Here is a 23,301-nt window from a genome sequence, read left to right on the forward strand (position 1 = left end):
CTTCCTCCTGCAAAGCGGTGCGCTCAGCAGCATCAGAGGAATCAACAGAAAACATGTGTGATCAGCCATTGTACTGAGCTATGCTCCAGCCTTCCTGCATTAGCCTGTTTCCTAAAGTCACCGTGTGACCTTGGACTGTACTTCTGTCTGTAAGGAAGAAACACGTATATGCTCACAAAGCTACATACAGTAAATATATGTTCCACCAGCACAAAAAGAAAAGGGAAAAAATGAAATGAACTTTGGTCATAACTTATACATAAATGTTCAGTCAGGGAAAAAATTATTTGAACACCTGCTGATTTTGTAATCAGTCTATAATTACAGTAGTAGGTTTATTTGAACAGTGAGAGACAGAACAAATGAATTTGCATTTTTATGAATGAAATAAGTATTTGATTTGCAAAACGTGCTTTAGTACTTGGTGGCAAGCCCTTTGTTGGGAATCACAGAGACGTGTCTTGTAGTTGACCACAAGTTTCGCACACATCCCACACACTTCTGTGTGGAGGGACTGAGAGTTCAAGTTGCCAAACATCAACCATGAAACACTAATGACTTGGAGAGGATCTGCAGAGAGGTGTGGGACAAAATCCCCCCTGTGGTGCTCATGAAAATGCATTTTTCTGGATTTTTTAAATTGTTTTTTGTTATTTTTCTCTCAGTAAGTATAGCTGTGACACCTGACGGTCACTTTAGGCAGTGCCCTATAAGCCATGCGAGCAGTTCAACAGTGTTTTTTGGGAACGGATTCAATTAATATAATAAAATCAATGTAAATAACTGCCACACAGAACAACAGCATACTCATTCCACTTTGCATTTTAAATGAAAATGCCATTAAAATATAATTAAATGACTGTTTTAAACAAAAAAATGAATTTAATACAAAATGTATCTAAATTTCACGAAACATTAATACAGTTTCTGTGTTCAGTAGCAAACTTATCAGAGATCTTAGTGGTGCACTTTCAGTTTAGAAGTCTGCGCTCTGTAATGGTGTTTTCATGGTATTTTCTTCAAGCAGGGATTAAATCGCTGAGCTTTAGGTTATTATGTTGCATCTCTGACCTTAAGGTCAAAATGGTGATCCCCAGTCATTTAAATAATATACAGACACCCCTGGCACAGTAGATGATGAGTGCTAAAAATGAAATTAAAGAAAGGATAAAGCTAAATCCCTGGGCTGGGAGCCGCTGCATTTAGGAGGCATAGGTTTGTATTTTGTTCATACCTGTTCAATATGCACATTCACACTCCTCCAAGCGAAAGATGCAAAGTAACCTGATATCACACTGACTCACCAACAAAGTGACAATCATTCTTTGAAAGCAGCACAGTCTTTCTGAGAGCATCAATGCATTTCGTTCCATCACCCCCCCTCTCTCTTTTTTTAACTGTCACGTGATACCTGAGTCTGTTCGTCCAGTAATCAATTGTTTACTGGAGCTGCATTTTCTGTACTCATTTATCACACTGGCCGAAATGTGTAGCCAGTGTCACTTGACTGTGAGTCGCATGTGGGCACAGCAGAGCAGGCTGATCTGCTCACCTGCGTTGGCCCACAAAGGCAGCCCACTCTGCCGGACGTACCTATTAAAAGCAGGGGCACATCATCTCAAAATGTGGGTCAAGGGGACAAAGGACAGTGGAATGGGGGACAAATGACATAGAACCTGACGTTCTTTGCGCAATAATGGGGTTATGACGCCTCCCCCTGGGGTTTCACGTGAACTGCAATCCATTTTTTTCCTCTACACAATAAATATGCTGCAAGCCTGCGGGAGAGAGAGTAGAACACGACGACAGAGGGTTTTATGTATTTTATGTCTTATGATTTCTTACTTCTGCACATGTCAGAGCTCGTGCTGAAGCCCTCCGCCCACTGAGCTACGGCTCAGACCCTCCTCTCTCATTCACTCCGGACGCATCTTCCACCAGCTGTGTCCAGCATGACTGCCGACAGCAGGTACAAGAGCCGCACGCCCCAGACAGGTAAGCTTTCTCAGCAAGGCTGCTTAGTGGTGCCTCCATGACGCGCGTGAGCGTTTTAACGTGTGTTTGCTCGGATTCTCTCCTCCTGCCATCCCTGCCTCGTGTCTGATGGAATTTGGCTTCACGTCTCAGATGATGGAGAGGTAAGAGGCACGCAGCAGATAAGTGTGTGTGTGTGTGTGTTTATATATACATGACTTACAAAATAAAAGCCCTATTCTGCGTAGCACCTGCACGGGTGAAATGCTGTAGTATTTCCTGCCAACGGTGATCCTGACGCTTCTTCCTGTCTTAAAGATCAGTGGCATATGCAGCAACGACGCTGCATATTACAGGTCAGCAGTAACAGAGACCCCACTTCTGCATGGGTGCCTCCAGAATTTTTTCACAGGGTGGGGAAAAATAACATAAATAATATAGGGCAGTCTTGCCAGGGAGGGGGGCAGTTTGTAACATCTGCACACATCTGTAAGCATGGCTCTGCTGGACAGCTCTGTGAACACTTTTGGTCTTTTATGCTGGTCTGATCATCATCTCATTGAGTCCAGCTTCTCAGTATTTGGGCCTTTTTCTTTCTTTCATTGGCAGGCCTGTCAAAGTTTTTAATAAAAATTTTAATGTTTCAGTAATGAGTCAGTCTGTTTAGTCCAGTTACGTCTCCACATCTTGGGCTTTTCCAAGTCTTAAAGATCCCGAGTGATGTGAAACAGAAAAAAAAACCAAACCCTTGCACTAAGAAGCTAGAATTACAGAGGTTTTGCCATTTCTGCTTAGAAAACATCCTGTACAACTGGATTAGCTAATTATTTCAGCTAACTATGGTGGTAGTGAATTGAAAAGTTATTTCAGTTTCTTCCCCTTTAACCCACCTTTGTTCAGAGTGCCCCTTGTATAGATACGTTTTGACAGCATGTGGGTCTAGCGTCTGTGCTCATCCAGAGCTGTGTGACTGAGAAGACCATATTAGGAATATCCAGCCCAATCTCGGAACTTGGAAAAATCATCCTATATTGTTCAAACCTCCTTTTTCTAACACACAGTCAATGAAAAGTAAATTAGCTTAAAGGAGGATGTTATGGAGCATCTGGAGGATGAATTCAGTATGAGATAAAGAACAATTTTTATGACCTAGGAATCAAGTTCATTTTTTAGTGTCCAAGCATGAAAGCATAGAGCTAATTTGAGTGGACTACATCCTTAGTCACAAGTCAGAAGATGTGTGTTTTTTTTGTAACAAGCTGTTCAAAGCTGAAAAATAGTTAACATAGATGATTTGGATGAAAATTTCACAACATAACCAATGAATTCAACTCCAAAAATGTTTCTTATCACTTTATGTTAGTCTCTTTAGCCACTGTAAAATGATACTGTGAAATTTGGTGCAGTTTGGTAAATGACTGCTTTTCAGAGATTCAGGGAACATTTTTGTAGCATAACGACCTGATACTCAGCCAAAGAGTTGCAGTGATGACAAGTTTATTTACACTATGCACACGAGCACAGTGATTTTCACAGGCCGACAGTGTCTGGCTTATCATCCTGTCTCGGTTACTGCTTCCTGCTTACGGCTCAGCACCCCTCTCCAGCATCTACTGTTAGGAGGAAGTAGGAGTCGTGAAATCCCACAATTACTTCCAGGTGTATGTTGACCAGCCTCCCCTAGCCATGCCCCCTGAACTGCCGCTACACCCCTCCCCTGCAGCTGATATTTTCACAAAAAGATATTCTGACAGCTCTTACATACAGCATCCGCTCTTCACTCTTTATTTTCAGATTTATATTTCCAAAATCCCACGAGTGGTTAATAATTTATTTTTTTTGCCTTCATCCTGCTTCACTGTTTTCTGCTGTGGTGCCATGTTGGACAGCAGCGCTGAGGCTGAGTCAGAGCAGCCAACACAGACGCAGCAGTCTGCATCTCTGTATTTTATGATCTGTGTGTGGGTGTGACTTACAAACACATTCACAGACAAACTGTCAATATGCAAGCAAAGCAGTAACACACACACACACACAAAAAACACTCTCCAACTTCAGAACCACCTCTGCTCAGTAACACAGGTAATGCACTGTGTATAAGATTTGATATTAAAAGCTTGCAATATCCTCAGATGAAAACATTTGGAGAAAATCTAATGTATGTTGGGAGAGCCTGGATTTATATTTGACCTGCTACTGAGTTCGTATCAGAGACATCTGTCTCTTTCAAGCCTCTGTTTGAAGGTTCTTGTTCCTTTTCCCCCCATCTTTCCAGATACGTGTATGCCTCTGCACTCACTGTACACTCTCTCCACCCCCTCCTGTTGTGAAACAACTGCCTGCTATACTGTATTATGAATACTTGGAGATTTTGCACATATAATAAGACAAGCTACAGTTTGTTCATGTAAATGGGGGATCTTATTCACACACAGATGTCAGTCATGGAGTTCCACAGGATTCTATGCTGGGGCCATTTCTGTTTTGCTGTATACATGCTTCCCTAAGGAAGTATCAATAAAAGTCATAGCATACATATTTGTTGCTATGCAAATGATACCCAAGTTTATCTTTCTATGAAGCTAGATGACATATACCGACTAGTTAAACTATAGGCATATCTTTAAGACATAAAGCATATTGTACTCGTTATTGCCCGAGAAAGATGTTTAAGCCTTTAAATTAAAGCTGAAAAATCTGCACTTCAATCACATCTTGTTTGTTTCAGTTGAAATCCACTGTGTTGGTGTACACAGGTGGTTCTTTGTCAACCAAAGTTTCTGGGTTAACCACTGCTGCTTTGTTTTCTATCTGTGTGGTTGTTTCCAGGAAAAAGAATATGTTGGTTTTGCCACACTGCCCAACCAGTTGCACAGGAAGTCAGTGAAAAAAGGCTTTGACTTCACACTCTTGGTAGCAGGTACGAGGTTTAAAAGGACACAACTTTGTCATGCACCAAAAGCGTCAAACCAAGACAGGATGTCATTACATCAAACTTTCACATTACACTTTCTGCACAGCCTGTTTAAATATGAATTGCCATCTAACAAGCTACATATTATAGGCAAAAGGTTAACAGTAGTCTGTCACATTTTATTTAAAAACTTTGACTAGTTAGTATTATATATGTGGTCAAAGGAGCTTGCAAAGAAAAGCGTCTGGACTTTTTAAGTTGCTTGAAGACGTTTCACTTCTCATCCGAGAAGCTTCTTCAGTTTTAAGGTCAAATGGTGGAGAGTCCTAGATTTAAACCTAGTGGGAGTATCCCCCCAAAGAGGGACAAAAGGACCCCCTGATGATCCTCTAATCGCCTGAGCCAAGGTGTGAAATTGCCACCATTTGACCTTAGAACTGAAGAAGCTTCTCGGATGAGAGGTGAAACGTCTTCAACCAACTTAAAGAAGTCCAGATGCTTTTCTTTGCAAGCTCCTTTGACTATGATGACCTGGATGACTGAGAACCTTCACAGACCTAGTATATATGTGGGCATTTCAGAATATGTCCATCAACATATCAGGGCCAGAACTCACAGCCATCAAAGTTCATGTGAGGTATCATGCACATTGTTGTGGGAGCTTGGTGTAGTAACAGCTTGTTTTTTTATTGCTAGCAATAAGTCAGACTCATTCCCAGTGGTACTGGACTCCACCAAGACTGTCTTCTGTCACCAGTTCTGTTCATCATTTTCAGGTGCAGCCAAGAGGTAGAGGATGTTGGGTTTTGTGGTCTTAATATATCATCTCGACTTATTGGAGATGATGTAGTTCTGTTGGCTTCATTGAACCATGACCTCAACTTGCACTTGAGAGACTTGCAGCTGAGTGTGAACTGCTGGAATAAGAAGTAGCACCTCCAAGCGTAAGGCCATCGTTCTAAACTGGAAAAAGGTGGAAAGCTCCCTCTCGGTTGGGGATGAGTTGCTGTTCCAAGGGGAGGATTTTCTCAGGGTCTTGTTCATGAGTGAGGTAATGTGGATTGAAGACTGACAGATTGATTGGTGTATCTTCTGCAGTCTGTTGTGGTGATCAATCTACATTTTTACCCATGGCCACAAGCTCAGGGTGGTGAAGAGTAGAAAGAATGAGATTATGACTACAAGCAGTAGAAAACATCAAAAAGTATATTTGCTCAGCATTAGACAGAGAAGCTGCTACTCCTCCACATTGAAAGGAAATAAGAAAAGTGCTTCAGGCATCTAATGAGAATGCCTCCTGGGCGCCTTATAGACTAGGTGTTGATCCATGTTATCCATGTTGCATGGATCTCTGACCCACAGTCCTGTTATTATAAAGACAGAGGGAAATTGATATTGCCTGTTAAGGAATAGCTTTGGAGATTACCTGATCAGTTGAGAAATCAATGCTCAATGTGTGTATCGCACAAACTGCAAATAAAAGATGGCTATTGCATTTTTTGGAACCAGAAATGGCCTTATTTGGATAACAGGCTCTTAAGTGCTAGCTTATCAGCTAATGCTAGCAAACTTCAATAGCCAGCTGCATCCATAAACTATATGGCTACAACCCCCTGACGATAAATGATATTTAATGGCAAGTAACTGAGTAATAAAACAGAAAAGTTAATTAATGCAAATCTTTTGCTAAAGCCCTTGAGTTAAGGCTGAGAGATTGCACTTCAATTATATGCTTGATATGCTTGTGTGATTTAACTATCACTTTGGTAATGTGCAGACACACACCAAAATTGGGATGGAAATCGAGAACCGGCTCTTGTAGAGAACCAGTACCCAGTAGTTCAATTTCTTGGAATTGCTAGTCTGTTTGCCTATCGAGCCCGCTTATTGATTCTACTTGTGCATGCACTACAATCAACTGAGTTCAGTTTTGTGCTGAAGGAGAAAATAGTGGTGCAGGCTGAGGAAAAGCTGAGGGAATGCTGACCCCAGCCCAGCAACCAGACTGTGAACTTCAAAAGGTAACAACAAACTGATGAGCAGTCGGACTGCATCCTCTGTTTCTACCTGTTTATGTTTCTAAGGTGGAATCACCGTAGTGATCACTTTAAAGTGTCTTTCTGCTGGTTTTTATATTTGCTTTGTGCTATTGACTTTGTTCATACCTACATTCTAAGAGAAAGATCATGCGTGCGTCCTCATTAGGGTAGGGATTTGTTTTGGTGTGTGAGACTATTTGAGGGGTAGATGAGCTGCAAAAAGCGTTGCTGTAAACATGTCAAATCGCAGATTCAAGCACCAGAAATTTCAGTCTTCACAACAATTGGCCCAGATAATCTTTATCCGAGCCTCACTAATTAATAACACAAGTTTTACTCCCTTGCTTTAACTGACAATAAAATTAGTTTCCATGTGACAGTGAGCATGTTACACTGATGTAATGATCAATATGTATCCTACAGGTGAGTCTGGCCTAGGTAAATCCACTCTGGTGAACAGCCTTTTCCTCACTGATCTTCATAAAGACAGAAAGCTGCTCAACGCTGAAGGTGAGTGACTAATCTATCAGACTTCTTCACACCATTCTTCTTGTTTCTTTCATCAGTTATACAGTGACTACAGAGTCATTGTATAACTCTCTGGTTTAATATTTAATATCCATATCTGTTTGTTGTTCTGCCCTGAAGAGCGCATCAGTCAGACAGTGGAAATCACAAAGCACACTGTGGACATTGAGGAAAAGGGGGTGAAGTTGAAACTTACAATTGTGGACACCCCAGGATTTGGAGATGCTGTCAACAACACGGCGTGGTAAGGGTTGAGTTTGTACCGAACAAGATGAGCATGGTGATAAACATCAAATGGAAGAAGCCCTCTTATTTTTATAAAGTGGACTTTACTTATCACCTCCTGATTAAATCCACGTAGACTCTCCTTTCATAAGGTCAGATTGTCTGCTTTGGACCATGTTTGAGTGAATGAACTGGGTAAGCTAGCTCAGACAGACACAAACCTGCTATTACTGTAAGCTAAGCAAACCACCTTCGAGATCAAAATGACTCTTTAGAAAAGTAGATCAGTTTTTTTAGCAAAACATGTAAATATGCAAATATGCCGTTATTTTCTAGCTGGAGGCCCATTACAGATTATATCGACCAGCAGTTTGAACAGTACTTCAGAGATGAGAGCGGACTCAACAGGAAGAACATCCAGGACAACAGAGTGCACTGCTGCCTCTACTTCATACCCCCATTCGGACATGGGTAATATATATATATTTTCTTACACACACATATGCACACATGTATCGTACACAGATTCAGGGAAGTTCGTATCTTCCTGCAGGCTTCATCCTGTTGATATAGAGTTCATGAAGGCCCTGCAGGATAAAGTTAATGTGGTTCCTCTCATCGCTAAAGCTGACTGCCTCACTCCCTTTGAGATAAAGAAACTCAAAGAAAGGGTAAGATCATAAAGACACATGATTTCACTGCAATTATGACAGCTTTATATGTGGAAAATAAAAAGTGAATTTATGCTGAAGTATTTTCACTGTAAAATAAATGAAAAGTCCCAAATTAATGTGAATGCTGTTTTCCTTAACTAGCACTTAACTACTTCTGCATACTTCATGTTACAGACAAATTAATGGAGAAATCTTTAAATCCTCTTTAAATCCACCCTAACTTATAAGTTACAGTTTAAGTTTTCTGAAGAGTTTAGTTTTTCATGGCATTTTCCCCACCACTGCATGATGTCATTACCTACTGTAAAAAAAAATGTAAAACATAATACACAACCTGAATAGGTAATAAAGCAATAGACCTTTCAGCCCAATTCTACTTTTTCTGAATAATCCATCATATAAAATGTAATCAAATGAAAAAGTTTCTTTTTAAAACTTGTTTTATTAGTTTTAATCCTTTAACCTTATGCACATTGCATCAAGCAAAAATTAAATTATATGCAACAGTCTTTGACTTGAAGAAATTTGTTTAACATTTAAACCTATTTTCTGCATATTCCAGCACATAAAATAAAATAATGTTTTGTGTTTTACTGGCATCTTTCAAATAGATGCCAGTAAAACACAGTAGAAAATAAATAAAATCAAAGACTCTGCGGCACTGAGTCCTGTCGCTCTATTTTCTATTTTCTTAATCTATTTTCACCTGTTTAGCAGTCGTGGAGCCGGTGGAGGTTTGCCCGGTGCTGCAGCGGTCATGTCAGTGGGAGTATCCACGGGTCTCTCTGTGAATTTCACATTCCCGTGGCAGCGTGCTCAGTACTTGCTCAGGAGTTTAGGGGTTTTTTCGCTGTAAAAAGAAGTTTTCTTATCACTTTTGGTGCAGTTTCTTATCACTTTTAAGGAGTCAAACTCAAAGTAATGTCAGCACTTAAGCTTTAAATGCTGCACGGTCGTACTCTCTCCCGCACTCTATATATTATCCATTGTTGATCTACACACGTCTGTTACCACGAACGTCGCTTATGTCAATCACGGTTTAGTAACGAAGTGACACAGCGTGCTTTTGGGAAAGTAACAGTAATCTAATTACTTTTTTTGCAGTAGTAATCCCTTTCACATCCATAAATAAACTTTACAAACATGAAAACTGAGTTAATGGAATGTATTCCTCCATTGCATGATGACATCACCTGCTCTAAGAGGGTGGAGAATGATAAAAAAAAATGTCTTTCTCTTTCTTTTACACAAATTTAAGCAAATTAAATTATTCTGCAAGTTGAGCTTTGAATATTTCAAATATTTTTAAACCTTTCAAGCAAAATCTTCACATTTTCAGCATTCACATTGCATTTTCACTAGGAGATGCTTTTGCTAGTGTTATGGCACTGTAATTTTAATGGAGACCAAATATCAACCAAAAACTTAAGAAAAACACACATAAATGTTAAATAAACAGACGTAAAGTACATATTAAATACATAACAAAAAGGAAGTGACATGATTGAGCTCTGTGTTAACCTCATGGCCTCCTCTTTGACATATTTTGTGTTTTTCTCATCTGTTCTGACTATTCTGAGTGTCACTCAACCAATGCAACCCTGTTACCCACATTATCAAAAGAATACAAATTTATTTGAACATTTACTTCCTTTATTTATGTGACAGTCCACAGCTAGCATCTTTTTGAAACAATACACATTTTTTTTAGCCTAGTGCTAGCATTGCATTATAACATTGTAAGCATAGGAATTAAACAAATATTAAAATGTTAAAAACATATAAAGTAATATTAAACAACATTTCTGTGGCCCTGAATACAAAATTACTCAAAGAAAGAGTATTCGTTATGAAGATATGTATAATCTACGTAACAAAACAATCAACAAAATTTTTCAAATTTACTTTTTTATTGGTATTGGGTGCTCCAAGCATAGCACGCAACAGCTACATTGTCTCATAAAAGTGTACCTTTGATGTCTGAGCTGGAAAAATCTTTGTTGTTTTTGATGATTTATTATTTGTTTTTTTCTAATACATAACAAAAACTGATAAAATAAAGGATCCATTTTTGTCTCATTTTTGAAGCCTAAATTGTGGTCCAGTTCTGTGATGACATGCAAATCTTTTGAAGCTCTTTTTAGCACAGAATGATTCACACATCTCTCTAAAGCCTTCATATACAGTACAGAAGGGCACTGACTTCCTGCTAAATTTTCTCATTCTGTGGGCGTATGTATGTGTGTGGTTCTGCTGCTATCCATCACATCTCTTATGTGTTTTTTCTTCCAGGTGAGGGAAGAGATCGATAAATATGGGATAAAGATCTATCAGTTCCCTCACTGTGACTCGGATGAGGATGAAGAGTTCAAGCAGCAAGATAAAGAGCTGAAGGTGAGCAGGATTCACATTGAATATGTCCAAAACAGCGTCTTTAATTTCCTTCTTTATGGTTTTCTATTTTCAGATGACAGCTGTAACTAACCCCTGCTTCAATACAATCTTACTTCTAGTTGAATAAAAACATGAAATGCAAAACATTTATTTGGAATGAAGTACCGCTATATAAAACAGTAGTATTTGTACTTTTACTCTGACATTAGGAATTTGAATCTTTCCTCTGTGGCTGCTGCTTGTGATGCAGGAGAGCACGCCGTTTGCTGTGATTGGTAGCAACACTGTGGTAGAAGCTCGAGGTCATAGAGTGAGAGGGAGAGTCTACCCCTGGGGCATTGTGGAGGGTAAGCAGCTCTAAACTGGAGGTTGCAGCTGTGCGGCTGTCTTTCCCAATTCTGATTGGCCAACAGTCTGTCTGGATTCACCCTCACGTTCATCCTGTCCTGCGTGCAGTGGAGAACCCGTCTCACTGCGACTTTGTGAAGCTGAGAACCATGCTGATAAGAACCCACATGCACGACCTGAAGGACATCACCAGTGACTGTCACTATGAGAACTACAGGGCACAGTGCATCCAGAACATGACGAGGTGTGAACGTGACAAAACCTACACACGGTCACAAAACATGGTTAATTATGAGTAAAACTGAGATATGGAGAACAAAACCAGGGCGATTAGTAGATCTTTGACATATTCAAAAAGTATGTGACAAAAAGTTCATTTCATTACATTACACTTCTTAAGACCATGATTTTCTTGTAATTTTTTAAAGTTTTCTTGAGCAGTCAGTATTTATGTATATTCCAAATGTGAGTATACATTTTTACTTAATAACACAACATTTATTTTTAATCTCATAATTTTGTGTCATTAGTTGCGTAGCCAAATTATCTGACTTTATTACTAAGTCAAAAGTTTGACTTGTTATCTCATCAATTTTACTTTGTAGCCTTGGTTTCTGTTTGCATTTGAATTTACCATCATAATAATTCAAATGAAGTTATTATCAGATAACAATCCTGTTAGTAAAGGCTTTAACACTTTGTGCTTCCATTGCAGACAGAAGAACGGGTTAGCTCATTTTCCTGTCTTGCTGACAAAAAAAATCCAGTGTTACTGTGATGGATGACTGCGAAACAAATGGAAGCCGGCAGCCTGTTGTTCTCATCCCTCATGTTTATGTGTCCTGTTACAGTAAGATGAATGCAGATAAGCGTGTGGAGAGCCCCAACCCGATTCTGCCACTGTCTACACCAGATATTGAGGCTGAGAAGCTTATCAAGACGAAAGATGAAGAAGTGAGTGTCAAAAACACGACTCTGTGACTCTGTGATATATCTCAGATGCTCAATAATACATTACAGTGGGTGTTATATAACCAAGACACTGATGTGAATTGATGACCCATATGTGTTATTATGTAAGCTGTCTTTCATGCTCCTCTTGCTCCCATGTCTCTGTCTTGTGTTTATCTGGTGTGTCTGTAGCTGAGGAGGATGCAGCAGATGCTCCAGAAGATGCAGCAGCAGATGCATGAACAGGAACTGTGACTCCCCTCTCCCACAGCATCTCTGTCCCTTTATATCTTTATTTAGATGGCAGTGATCCCTCACCGATGCCATGTTTTTAGGGGTTGAGATGAAAAATTCTTCAGTGTCAATATTTCACCTAATTCGTTAAACTCTGGTCACAAAAAATATAGTAGATGAATGACAGCATGATGTTTTTGCCGTTTGATAAAGTACAGTCATTAGCCAAATGAGTCATGTTAAACAATAGGGAGTAGTTTGCACTTTGTTATCTTTAGACCACAGGCTTAGGGATGGTTAGTTTTACTTGAAATGCTCCATGTATGCCCTCAATGAATTAAGTAGTTTATTCACTGATTGTTTGTACTGTACTTGTGGACTGACAAACAGCTGGAACAGCTGCTGGTAATATAATACCAATACTAATAATACCAATTCTGAATGTGGGGTTTTCCTACAATGGTCAGATTATACAGTGAGTGGAACTGAAATGCTGACTGGAGAAACACACTGCTCTTTGAGGTTTAATATCTGCTTAATCAGGCTTAATATAATCAGTGTCCTGATCAGGACTCAGGATCAGGACTAGTCTAATAACTTATTTCCCTTAATACTGAAATTATAATATAAAGTACTTTGAGTGGACGTGCTGATGTTTTTAAATGGGTTTCTATTAAACCCAGAGATGGTTGGGTGGGGTATTACACATCAAGACTCTTCTGCATTGGCTGAACTTTTCTAACCTGGTGGTGCATCCATCTTTTATATAATGTACAGTTAATAAGCACATTACAGTCTCCTACACATCTGTCTGCAGTTGTCTTGCATTGTGAATAATCTAGGCATTTATGACTAGGAAGAGTAACGTGCAACCTAAAAAGATATCAATCCTAAAAAGTCAAAGGGAACCTACTTTGTTTCAGTGCTGTTATAGTGTTTGATGTTCACACAACTGAATTTATTTATTTAAACATGGCCAGAGGTTCACATGAGCTCTGGTTTTGGCTCTGCATGATGTCAGTGAGAGTGGGTCTTCATAATGTGGTCATCTGGTGGACACAGACGTGAGTACAGAATCACCTCCTACCTGGCCTAGCTGTTAAGTAAAGCTGGAAATGAGCAAAATAGGCTCTCTTTAAGGGTTGCCTGGTAAACAAGATAATGCCAAAATGCTTTTTAAATCCATGTATTTAAAGGGGGCATAATATGCAAAATTCAACTTTTTATGTTGTTATTTTTTTTAGAATATTTGGTATTTCTACAAACCCACACAAAGAAAAATAAAACCATCTTCGTGACATTCACAATGAATGATCAGCGTTGGTCTGCAGCATCAAAACAGGTGAAGCATACCTGAATGAGCCAACAGAGCCACAAGCAGAGCATGCTGTTCATGCAGTCCTCGTAGCTTGTTGTATGTTACAAATGTTACAATTAGTTTTGATCATATACCAAGTGGCCACTACTATAGAGGGATAGTCATAAATTGACTTTAAAGACCAACTTGAATCCAGTAAGACATAATCACTTGTGGGTTACCAGGTGTATTTCATGTTGCCTTTTTGCATTTCAGTGCAAGATAGTTTCTGTATTATATACAACAGGACTGTTGCAATATCAGATTTCTATTTCATGATTGCTGTGGTAACAAAAAAGTTGCAATATCTATCATAATAATAACAGTAATGGTAATAATAATTACAGCAATAATACTATCAGTCAGATTCATCTGGAACTTTGTTTTATGTATGCATTTAAAGTCAAAATAAATATACATCGAGCTGATGAGACTTTCACTGAAACTGTTCAAAAACAATAAAAAGCCATCATATCAGAGCTCTATACTCTTTTTGCAACATGTTCATCAGAGATTTTACATTATAAGCAAGATATATGGAACCAAAGTTTGGAATACTGAAATCTCCACACAAGATTAAAAATCAGCTTGTATATATTACCATAAATCATTAACAGGTAACTCTAATTTATGACAAATGAACACTGTTCCAGTGTGATTGGCTGTGTAAAAAGATGAAAACAATATGGGAAAAGGGTCAAAGAAATCCCAACAGAATCAACACTTTGTTTCTCACCAACAGAATATAGTTATAATAAAAACATATATGTTGGTAAACATCAGTCTTTTCGATCCAAAAAGCTATTGTCGTTATTAAAAAAAAATCACAGATCAAATGTTACCTGCAGGATAAGACAAGTGATGGCGAACCTTCCAGTACGAGGAATAATATAAACATTAAAGGAAGAAGGCTCAGTCAGAGTACTTCTTTAAACCAAGCGTCTTTGGCTGTAAGTCCTCAACTGAGGATTTAATTTTATGCAAATTGTTTTGGGTTTAGAGGAACGCTGTGTCGTTTGGCTTTTTGTGTCTGTTGTTCATTAGTTACTTTTTCTGTTTATATGGATCTTTTGACAACTATTTACTACAACTATGATATTGTCATATGTGCAACAATGACACAGTATTTTATTTTTAATTTCATGGTTAAATGGCGACATCCTCACTGTGTAAGAAACATTGATGCTTACCATATTACGGATGTTATTTTATGGACTGTCATGTCAGAGGTTTTGAAAATGCTTTAGATAATATTTCCTGAATTAAACTTGTTCTACATCCCATATTTGTAACATACTAGCTTTATTATGTGGTGATGATACTGTTTTCTTTATAACATAGCCCTTTTCAGGAACAGCGTAACATAGTGATTTGCAGTATAACAAGGCCATAATAGGTACAAATAAAACAATTCTTTTGTGTAAAATTATTTTGTGTCCGTCTTCTTATTTTACCATGTGTCTGTTATTGCAGACACATGAACTAACCGGCATGCAGTCTGTTTCTGTTTCTGTTGCTCTTTCTCCATACTTTAAACTTTTTCAGCTCAACCAACATCTGGACCCCCTTCGGTTCACTTACCAGCGGTGCTCTGGAGCTAAGGAAACCATCATCTACCTGCTCAATCATGTCTACCTCCATCTAGACCAGCTGGCAAGCACTGTGAGGGTTGTGTTTTTTTACTTTTCCAGTGCATTCAGTACCATCAGGCCTGAAAGCGATGGAGGTACATGCCTCTCACATGTCCTGGATTGTTGATTACCTGACAGGAAAATCACAACATGTGCGCTTTCAGCATTGTGTGTCTCACAAGGTGATCAGCAACATTGGGCGACCACAAGGGACTTGCCTCTCCCCTTTATTATTCTCCCTCTACACCGAGGACTACAGTCACTGAACAGAGCCCTTCAATCTTCAGAAGTTTTCTGATGACTCTGCAGTGGTTGGATGCATTGGTGACGGTGATGAGACAGAGTACTGGACTATGGTTTACTGCTTTGTCACATGGTGCGAGCAGAATCATCTGCAGCTCAACGTGACAAAGACCAAGGAATCTATTGTGGACATTCGGAGGACCAGGAAACCTGTCACCCTGTTTCAATCCAGGTGGTCGATTTGGACATTGTGGAGGACTATAACTACCTCGGAGTACACACTGATAATAACCTGGACTGAATTTAAAAAACCCTGGACACTGCAGGAAGGGCCAGAGTCCTCTCTATTTTGTGAAGCAGCTGAGGTCTTTTAACATCTGTCAGACAATGTTCAGGATTTTCTATGAGTCTGTTGTGGCCAGAGCCATCCTGCATGCTGTTGCATGCTGGGGAAGCCGGTTGAGGGTCGCAGATGCCAACAGATTCAATAAACTGATCTGCAAGGCCAGTAATGTTATGGGGACGGAGCTGGACTTCCTTAAGGTGGTATCGGGGAGGTGAACGCTGTCCAAGATAAGGACAATGCTGGACAATACCTCCCAACCAATTCATGATGTGCTGGCCAGTCACAGGAGCATGCTCAGTGAGAGACTAAGATTAGTGCACCACTGGACGACATAGGAACCTATTTTGACAAATTGCTGCCCCTCCCTGAGCCTGGTTCTGCCAGAGGTTTCTTCCAGTTAAAATGGAGTTTTCCTTTCCCACTGTTGCCAAAGTGCTTGTCTGAGGGTCATTTGATTGTTTGGGTTTCTCTGTATTATTGTAGGGTCTCCTCCTTACAGTATTAAGTGGCTTTAGGTAACTGTTGTTGTGATTTGGTGATATATAAAAGGAAGTGAATTGAACTGAAATTGAAATCCATCAAACAAATTTAGATCCTGAAGATGTTTCTTTGCCATTTAAACTTTCATAACGACATGCATCACACTAAAGTCAGGGTTCATGGATGCTTTTTCATAATTTGTTGCTTCATTGCCAACTTTCTTTTGGCACAAGACGAATGTCCCTTTTATCCAGCTGCTTTAGCGCTTGTGTCTGGTGCTCATCCTGAGGACACCCACTGAGTAATACCCCGTCCATTTGGATTCAGGCTTAAGTTATCACTGATCTCGTCGTCTCATCCAAAAAGAGTATATAGGCGTCGTAAACCAGGCTGGTTATTATTTATACTATTATACTATTACACTATTACGCTGTTTCTAAGGTCCCATAAAATGAATTTTAATGATTTGATTTCTTTTAAAATAATGCAAATAATGTTCAAAGAAAAAGTTTAAGTTACTCCCAGACTGTGTACAAAGGTTTTTTTCAGTGCAGGAGAGTAAATAATGTAATTTCACTGTATAAAAAGCAAAGAGACTAAATAAAAATATCTATTTCTGATGGGGTTATATATTTTGAGGGTTACATTTGAGAATATTGTAGCTCATCTCTTTGTTGATGAGGTCTAAACATTTATTTTTCATATAAAGTTATATACTTTGTCAATGAAAGACTGGTGTGCAGTTAAACTTTCTGTACTACAAAGTATCTAAAGTTTAATGGTAAACTGATCTTATTGGTAGAATGTTTGATGGTGCAGGGTAAGGGGCACTACGTCATTAGTTTCAGGTCTTCAGATGAGCTACGTACAGCCCTGTTGGCTGGAGGAAGTATTTCCGTGCTTGTGGGTACAGGTTTCGGCGCGTTTGCAGCCGTCTGATGCGGCTAAATAGGACAAACGGGGTAGTTCAGTGGTCCTGTCCACCGATGTGACAGCCTGCCGGAGCTCCGAGTAGAGGCGGGAATGGAGCGGAGCGAGGCGGACGAGAATGAGAGCACTTCATCCCAACAAAAGCACGATGTGGAAACAGCTTCAAGCCAAAGCCAAGCCGTTGCTCAGCCCCAAGCTGGGCGCCAGAGAGCCAGAAGACAAGAAGGAGCGAGGCATGTGGATGTTCAAGAAGATGAAGCGGAAGGAAAATGTCGTCCTGGACCGGGTGATCTCCTCCTCGCAGCCCGACCTGCTCTTCTCCTCTCCGGTTGATGTGGACATTAAGGAGACACAGCTCTGCGGCAAAGCAGTCGGCCGGGACAAGCTGCAGTTTTCGATCAAGCACAAGTCCACCAGCCCAAACAAACCCACGGTGTCTCAGCTGGTGCAGTCCCACCACAAGAGCTCCTCTCTGGGGTCTGCATGCCTGGAGAGGCTGGCCGAGCCTCCGGGCGGCGATGGCGGGGGCGACGCAGCAACAGCTGCCGCAGCGGAGGAGACACATCTGGAGAGCAGTGAGGATCAGCTGGTGAGTTCCTACCTCGATGATTGAGAGATCCAGTTCAGTAATTATTAGATTAGACTTCATTAATACTGACAGGTTAACGATCACAAGTTTTGAGTGTGTGAGCGGAAACAAGCAAGTACATGACAAGATTTGTAACGCGATAAGTGTCAAATGGCATATGCGTCAAAATCTGATAGGTTAACAGATAATGACAAAATAAAAAACTGTTCCGTGATCTCCATTTTACATCACATTACTGTGTTTTAAGTAGTTAAGAGTAGTCATTGTGTAAAGTATTTAATTATTGTGTGGTATTCTTATCAGAGAGAGCCCTAACCATCAGAGTACGAAGAAGCACCAAGCAATCAGGGTACAAGAACTCCCCTTTAACAGGAAGAGATCTCAGGAGATTTGGTTGGTTGAGGGTGAGGGAAAAGACAGGAACAAAGATGAGTGCAGCAATCAGTGTTGGTCAAGTTACTTGAAAAGAGTAATCAGTAACTAATTACTGATTACTTTCCTCAAAAGTAATCCCGCTACTTTACTGATTACTTATTTTCAAAAGTAATTAATTACTTAGTTATTTACTTAGATTTACAACCTGAATATGTGATAAAGGAATAGATCTTTCAGCCCAATTCTACTTTTTCTGCATAATCCATCATACAAAAATGTAATCAAATGGAAAAGTCTCTTTTTAAAACTTGTTTTATTAGTTTTAATCTTTTAAAAAAATTAATTATATGCAACATTCTCTGACTAGAAGAAATTTGTTTAACATTTAAACCTATTTTCTGCACATTCCAGCACATAAAATATTTTTTTTTGTGTTTACACTCACTCTTTCAAATAGATGCAAGTAAAACACAGCAGAAAATAAATAAAATCAAAGACTCAGCGGTCCTGTTGCTCTATTTTCACCTGTAAAGCAGGAGTGGGGTAGGCGGAGGTTTGCCCTGGTGCAGGTGTGCCGCTTCGCTGACTGACATTGGAGATATATAAAATGCAGCATGGGCTACTGATGCATAAATACCTTTAAAAAAAAAGACTCATGATGCAACATTTAGTTAGGATAAAGTGGGACCTCCTTTGTGCTTTTATTAAATAGTTGGACCTGTAAATACAAATGATTGCTTAATTAAATAGTGCTTACTTTGTCCACAGACAGTTAAATAGAATAGAATTAGCTTATATTAGTCTCCCCTTCTGGAAGTTAGCATCATTCGTCTTCTGTTGTGCATTTTTGTTGTGCAGATTTAAAAAATAAAATTATTTACATTGTAATAAATAAGTTAAAATATTTGAAAATAATATTAAATAATAGCCATAACCCATAAACTGTGATAATACTCCCAATAAGGGGCTCTGTTTTCATGTAGACTTCTTGTATTTTGAAGGCCTATGAGAGAAATAGATTTCTAGGTCACTTGACAAAGACCCACCCATCAGCACGCCATAAGTGAGTGGCATCACTTTAGACTGAATTTACAAAAGTAATATTACATCTCTCATTTAGATCTCTCTCAAATCCTTGCTGGGATCCAGACAACTTTGGCTTCTCTGGGAAAATGATCCCTGTCTTCCCTCATCTATGAGCTCTATAAACACACGGAAATGATGTTGAGTTTCATTTTGGTCCCTAATAAAGTGAAAAATATAAATAAAGCAGAATATCTTCAGGACTGGCCTGCTTCTCATATTTCTGTCACCTTTTTGCTTCTCATACCTGATTTTAAAACACCAAAATGGCAAATCAGTCAGCTAATTGGAGATAAAGTATCTGAAATTCAGGAGCGGGGCCACGCCTCCAAACATGCTTCTTCCGGTTCTCATCTACAGGGAGTGCAGAATTATTAGGCAAGTTGTATTTTTGAGGAATAATTTTATTATTGAACAACAACCATGTTCTCAATGAACCCAAAAAACTCATTAATATCAAAGCTGAATGTTTTTGGAAGCAGTTTTTAGTTTGTTTTTAGTTTTAGCTATTTTAGGGGGATATTTGTGTGTGCAGGTGACTATTACTGTGCATAATTATTAGGCAACTTAACAAAAAACAAATATATACCCATTTCAATTATTTATTTTTACCAGTGACACCAATATAACATCTCCACATTCACAAATATACATTTCTGACATTCAAAAACAAAACAAAAACAAATCAGCGACCAATATAGCCACCTTTCTTTGCAAGGACACTCAAAAGCCTGCCATCCATGGATTCTGTCAGTGTTTTGATCTGTTCACCATCAACATTGCGTGCAGCAGCAACCACAGCCTCCCAGACACTGTTCAGAGAGGTGTACTGTTTTCCCTCCTTGTAAATCTCACATTTGATGATGGACCACAGGTTCTCAATGGAGTTCAGATCAGGTGAACAAGGAGGCCATGTCATTAGTTTTTCTTCTTTTATACCCTTTCTTGCCAGCCACGCTGTGGAGTACTTGGACGCGTGTGATGGAGCATTGTCCTGCATGAAAATCATGTTTTTCTTGAAGGATGCAGACTTCTTCCTGTACCACTGCTTGAAGAAGGTGTCTTCCAGAAACTGGCAGTAGGACTGGGAGTTGAGCTTGACTCCATCCTCAACCCGAAAAGGCCCCACAAGCTCATCTTTGATGATACCAGCCCAAACCAGTACTCCACCTCCACCTTGCTGGCATCTGAGTCGGACTGGAGCTCTCTGCCCTTTACCAAGCCCATCCATCTGGCCCATCAAGACTCACTCTCATTTCATCAGTCCATAAAACCTTAGAAAAACCAGTCTTGAGACATTTCTTGGCCCAGTCTTGACGTTTCAGCTTGTGTGTCTTGTTCAGTGGTGGTCGTCTTTCAGCCTTTCTTACCTTGGCCATGTCTCTGAGTATTGCACGCCTTGTGCTTTTGGGCACTCCAGTGATGTTGCAGCTCTGAAATATGGCCAAACTGGTGGCAAGTGGCATCTTGGCAGCTGCACGCTTGACTTTTCTCAGTTCATGGGCAGTTATTTTGCGCCTTGGTTTTTCCACACGCTTCTTGCGACCCTGTTGACTATTTTGAATGAAACGCTTGATTGTTCGATGATCACGCTTCAGAAGCTTTGCAATTTTGAGACTGCTGCATCCCTCTGCAAGATATCTCACTATTTTTGACTTTTCTGAGCCTGTCAAGTCCTTCTTTTGACCCATTTTGCCGAAAGAAAGGACGTTGCCTAATAATTATGCACACCTGATATAGGGTGTTGATGTCATTAGACCACACCCCTTCTCGTTACAGAGATGCACATCACCTAATATGCTTAATTGGTAGTAGGCTTTCGAGCCTATACAGCTTGGAGTAAGACAACATGCATGAAGAGGATGATGTGGACAAAATACTCATTTGCCTAATAATTCTGCACTCCCTGTATATATGTTCCCCCAGTTCTACAAGCTGTTTGTTCTTGTTTACGTGCCCCACCCTCCCTCCCTCCCCGTTTTACTTCTTTAACTTCTTCACTTCTCTAGCCGGACAGGGCCCAGTCCCTTTGAGGCCTTCCCCAAACCGCAGCTCAATTCATGTCCAAGCCATTCACCTTTATCTACTAAAACGCTATCAAACCTCAAATGAGGACGTGGGCCTAGCAAGTGAAATGCTTTAAAATGGGACGTCACTGTGGTCACATCACACTTTTAAATGAACTGACACTATCACACTAACATCTGCTAAGAACGCTGCTGTTATTTTTGAGAAAACATTTCATTTTGAATTTCACATTTCAAAGCTCACCCAGTTTTTTTCTTTCATGTCAGAAGCATTGCAAAACTCAAACCTTTATTGACTCGAAAGAAGTCCACAATAATTTAATAACTTTTAATTCATTCATTCATTCTAATTTCTGTCTATAATTGTTCTGGTAATGTGTGTCTGCTGTAATGAATATAAGGCCATGTGTTTGACTCTGTGTTTTTATGTTTGAATGTGTGATTCAACAGTGAAGCACTTTGTAACTGTGTATTTTTAAAAAGTGCTATACAAATAATATTATTGCTATTGTTGTATGTGATGACTTGGGAGTGAGAATGGATTGGCTAGAGAGAGGTGCGCCTGGCGGCCTGGTAGCTAGTCAATAGTAACATGTTTAAGTGGACTAAATCAGTAACTCAATGAACCCCAATGAACACATTTGTGTGTCCTCCAAAGTCACACACAAATCATTTTAACATTTGTAAATCTTAGCTTACCATTTGGATCATATCACACATATCACCCTGCCTACTGTGTTCTGTGTGGTTCCTTGTGCAAGATAGACTCCAAAGTCTCATTTACTTATCCATGTATGTTGAAATTAATATAGTCATTGCAGATAAGAAAAGATTATTGGTAAATCAGATGCTAATGGTTTTCCTTCCCTTTATATATACACTGTTCCACGGACAGATGCTCATTGGTCAAAGGTCAGAGCATGCACAGTTAATCCTTGTGAGCCAAAAGCTAAGGTTTCAGACTGTATTTTTTCTAATCTCGTGATTAGTGGATGAATATCACACACACAAGCTCTACCACCTTCTGTTTGCAAGGGGGAGAAATTTTTCTCACGAGAAAGGTGTTCTTAAAGGGCAAGGAGCTAAAACAGAAGGGTTCCTTACTAGGAACTCAGAAATTCTTACTTCAAATGAAACTCACTATTAATACAAGATTAATAATTAATACAGCGCTGGATGGACTGAATCAAGGATGATATGAAGGCTGTGAATGTTACACCAGAAGACGCCCTTGATAGGAAGAAGTGGAGGAAGGCATGCAAGATAGCGGACCCTGCGTCGGGGGATATAAACCGCTAGGAAGAAGAAGAAGAGTACAAGATTAATAATTGCTTATTTTAAAATCTGAATTATGCAAATCTCCATTACTACAGTGCAAGAATTAAAAAAGGGGGCTTGGTTAGATTTTGTGGAGCTGTGTGGGTGTATGTGTGTGTGGTGCTGCTCTCTCGAGGACCCTGCTGCCACTCCTTTTCTCCACCTGGGGTCACTCAATAAAAAGCCCTCAGACATTATAAAGGCGAGATGAGGTCCACGTGCGAGGGTTGTTGCTGGGTGTCTGTCCTGCTCCGTTCACACAGAGTTTTGTTTTTGGGAGCACTGTGGATTTCTTTTGTGGATACATGTGAATAGTGTGATCCTGTGGGCAACAGAAGTGCCACTTACTGAGTTTGAGCTGTTTGAGCAACAACACTTGCACTAGGGTGCTTTATGTTGTAAGGTACAAAGAGCAGCCGACTAAGGGAAACCAATCCCCTCAGTAAATGTACCAGCTTTTCAGAACAAGACTAGCTTATGTTGACTCTCCTGTGTGTGCAAGTCAACTGAAGCATGAGAGGACAAGAGTGAAACCGGACTGGCTCTCTATCAGTTAATGTGATACTCATTCTTGTCACACTGTTAGCAGAGGGACTTCAGGGTATTTGTTCAGTTGCTACTGTGCTACGATATATGTATCAT

General features: G+C 39.7%; 2 protein-coding genes across 5 annotated transcripts in view; both read left to right on the top strand.

The window, feature by feature from the left end:
• The first annotated feature begins 1,478 nt into the window (after positions 1-1,478).
• Positions 1,479-14,529, top strand: sept5b (septin 5b). Its single transcript, XM_040048789.1, has 12 exons — positions 1,479-1,995; positions 2,128-2,138; positions 4,804-4,894; positions 7,351-7,437; positions 7,576-7,699; positions 8,017-8,151; positions 8,234-8,351; positions 10,647-10,748; positions 10,999-11,095; positions 11,205-11,340; positions 11,948-12,050; positions 12,240-14,529. The coding sequence occupies exons 1-12, from the start codon at positions 1,953-1,955 to the stop codon at positions 12,300-12,302; spliced, it is 1,110 nt and encodes a 369-aa protein (XP_039904723.1). The 5' UTR covers positions 1,479-1,952; the 3' UTR covers positions 12,303-14,529.
• Positions 14,530-17,172: 2,643 nt separating this feature from the next.
• The window catches only part of mctp1b (multiple C2 domains, transmembrane 1b), a 42,297-nt gene continuing 36,168 nt past the window's right edge, over positions 17,173-23,301 (top strand). For 2 of the 4 annotated variants that reach the window (XM_040048759.1, XM_040048760.1), the window contains exon 1: positions 17,173-17,857. In XM_040048759.1, the coding sequence (XP_039904693.1) occupies positions 17,387-17,857 (471 nt within the window). In that variant the 5' untranslated portion in view covers positions 17,173-17,386. The remainder of the gene's footprint in view (positions 17,858-23,301) is intronic. The other 2 variants (XM_040048761.1, XM_040048762.1) reach the window with 1 other exon arrangement.

The sequence above is a fragment of the Simochromis diagramma genome, unplaced genomic scaffold (genome assembly GCF_900408965.1).
Source record: "Simochromis diagramma unplaced genomic scaffold, fSimDia1.1 OVJJ01000683.1, whole genome shotgun sequence".
In the NCBI taxonomy this organism is placed as follows: domain Eukaryota; kingdom Metazoa; phylum Chordata; class Actinopteri; order Cichliformes; family Cichlidae; genus Simochromis; species Simochromis diagramma.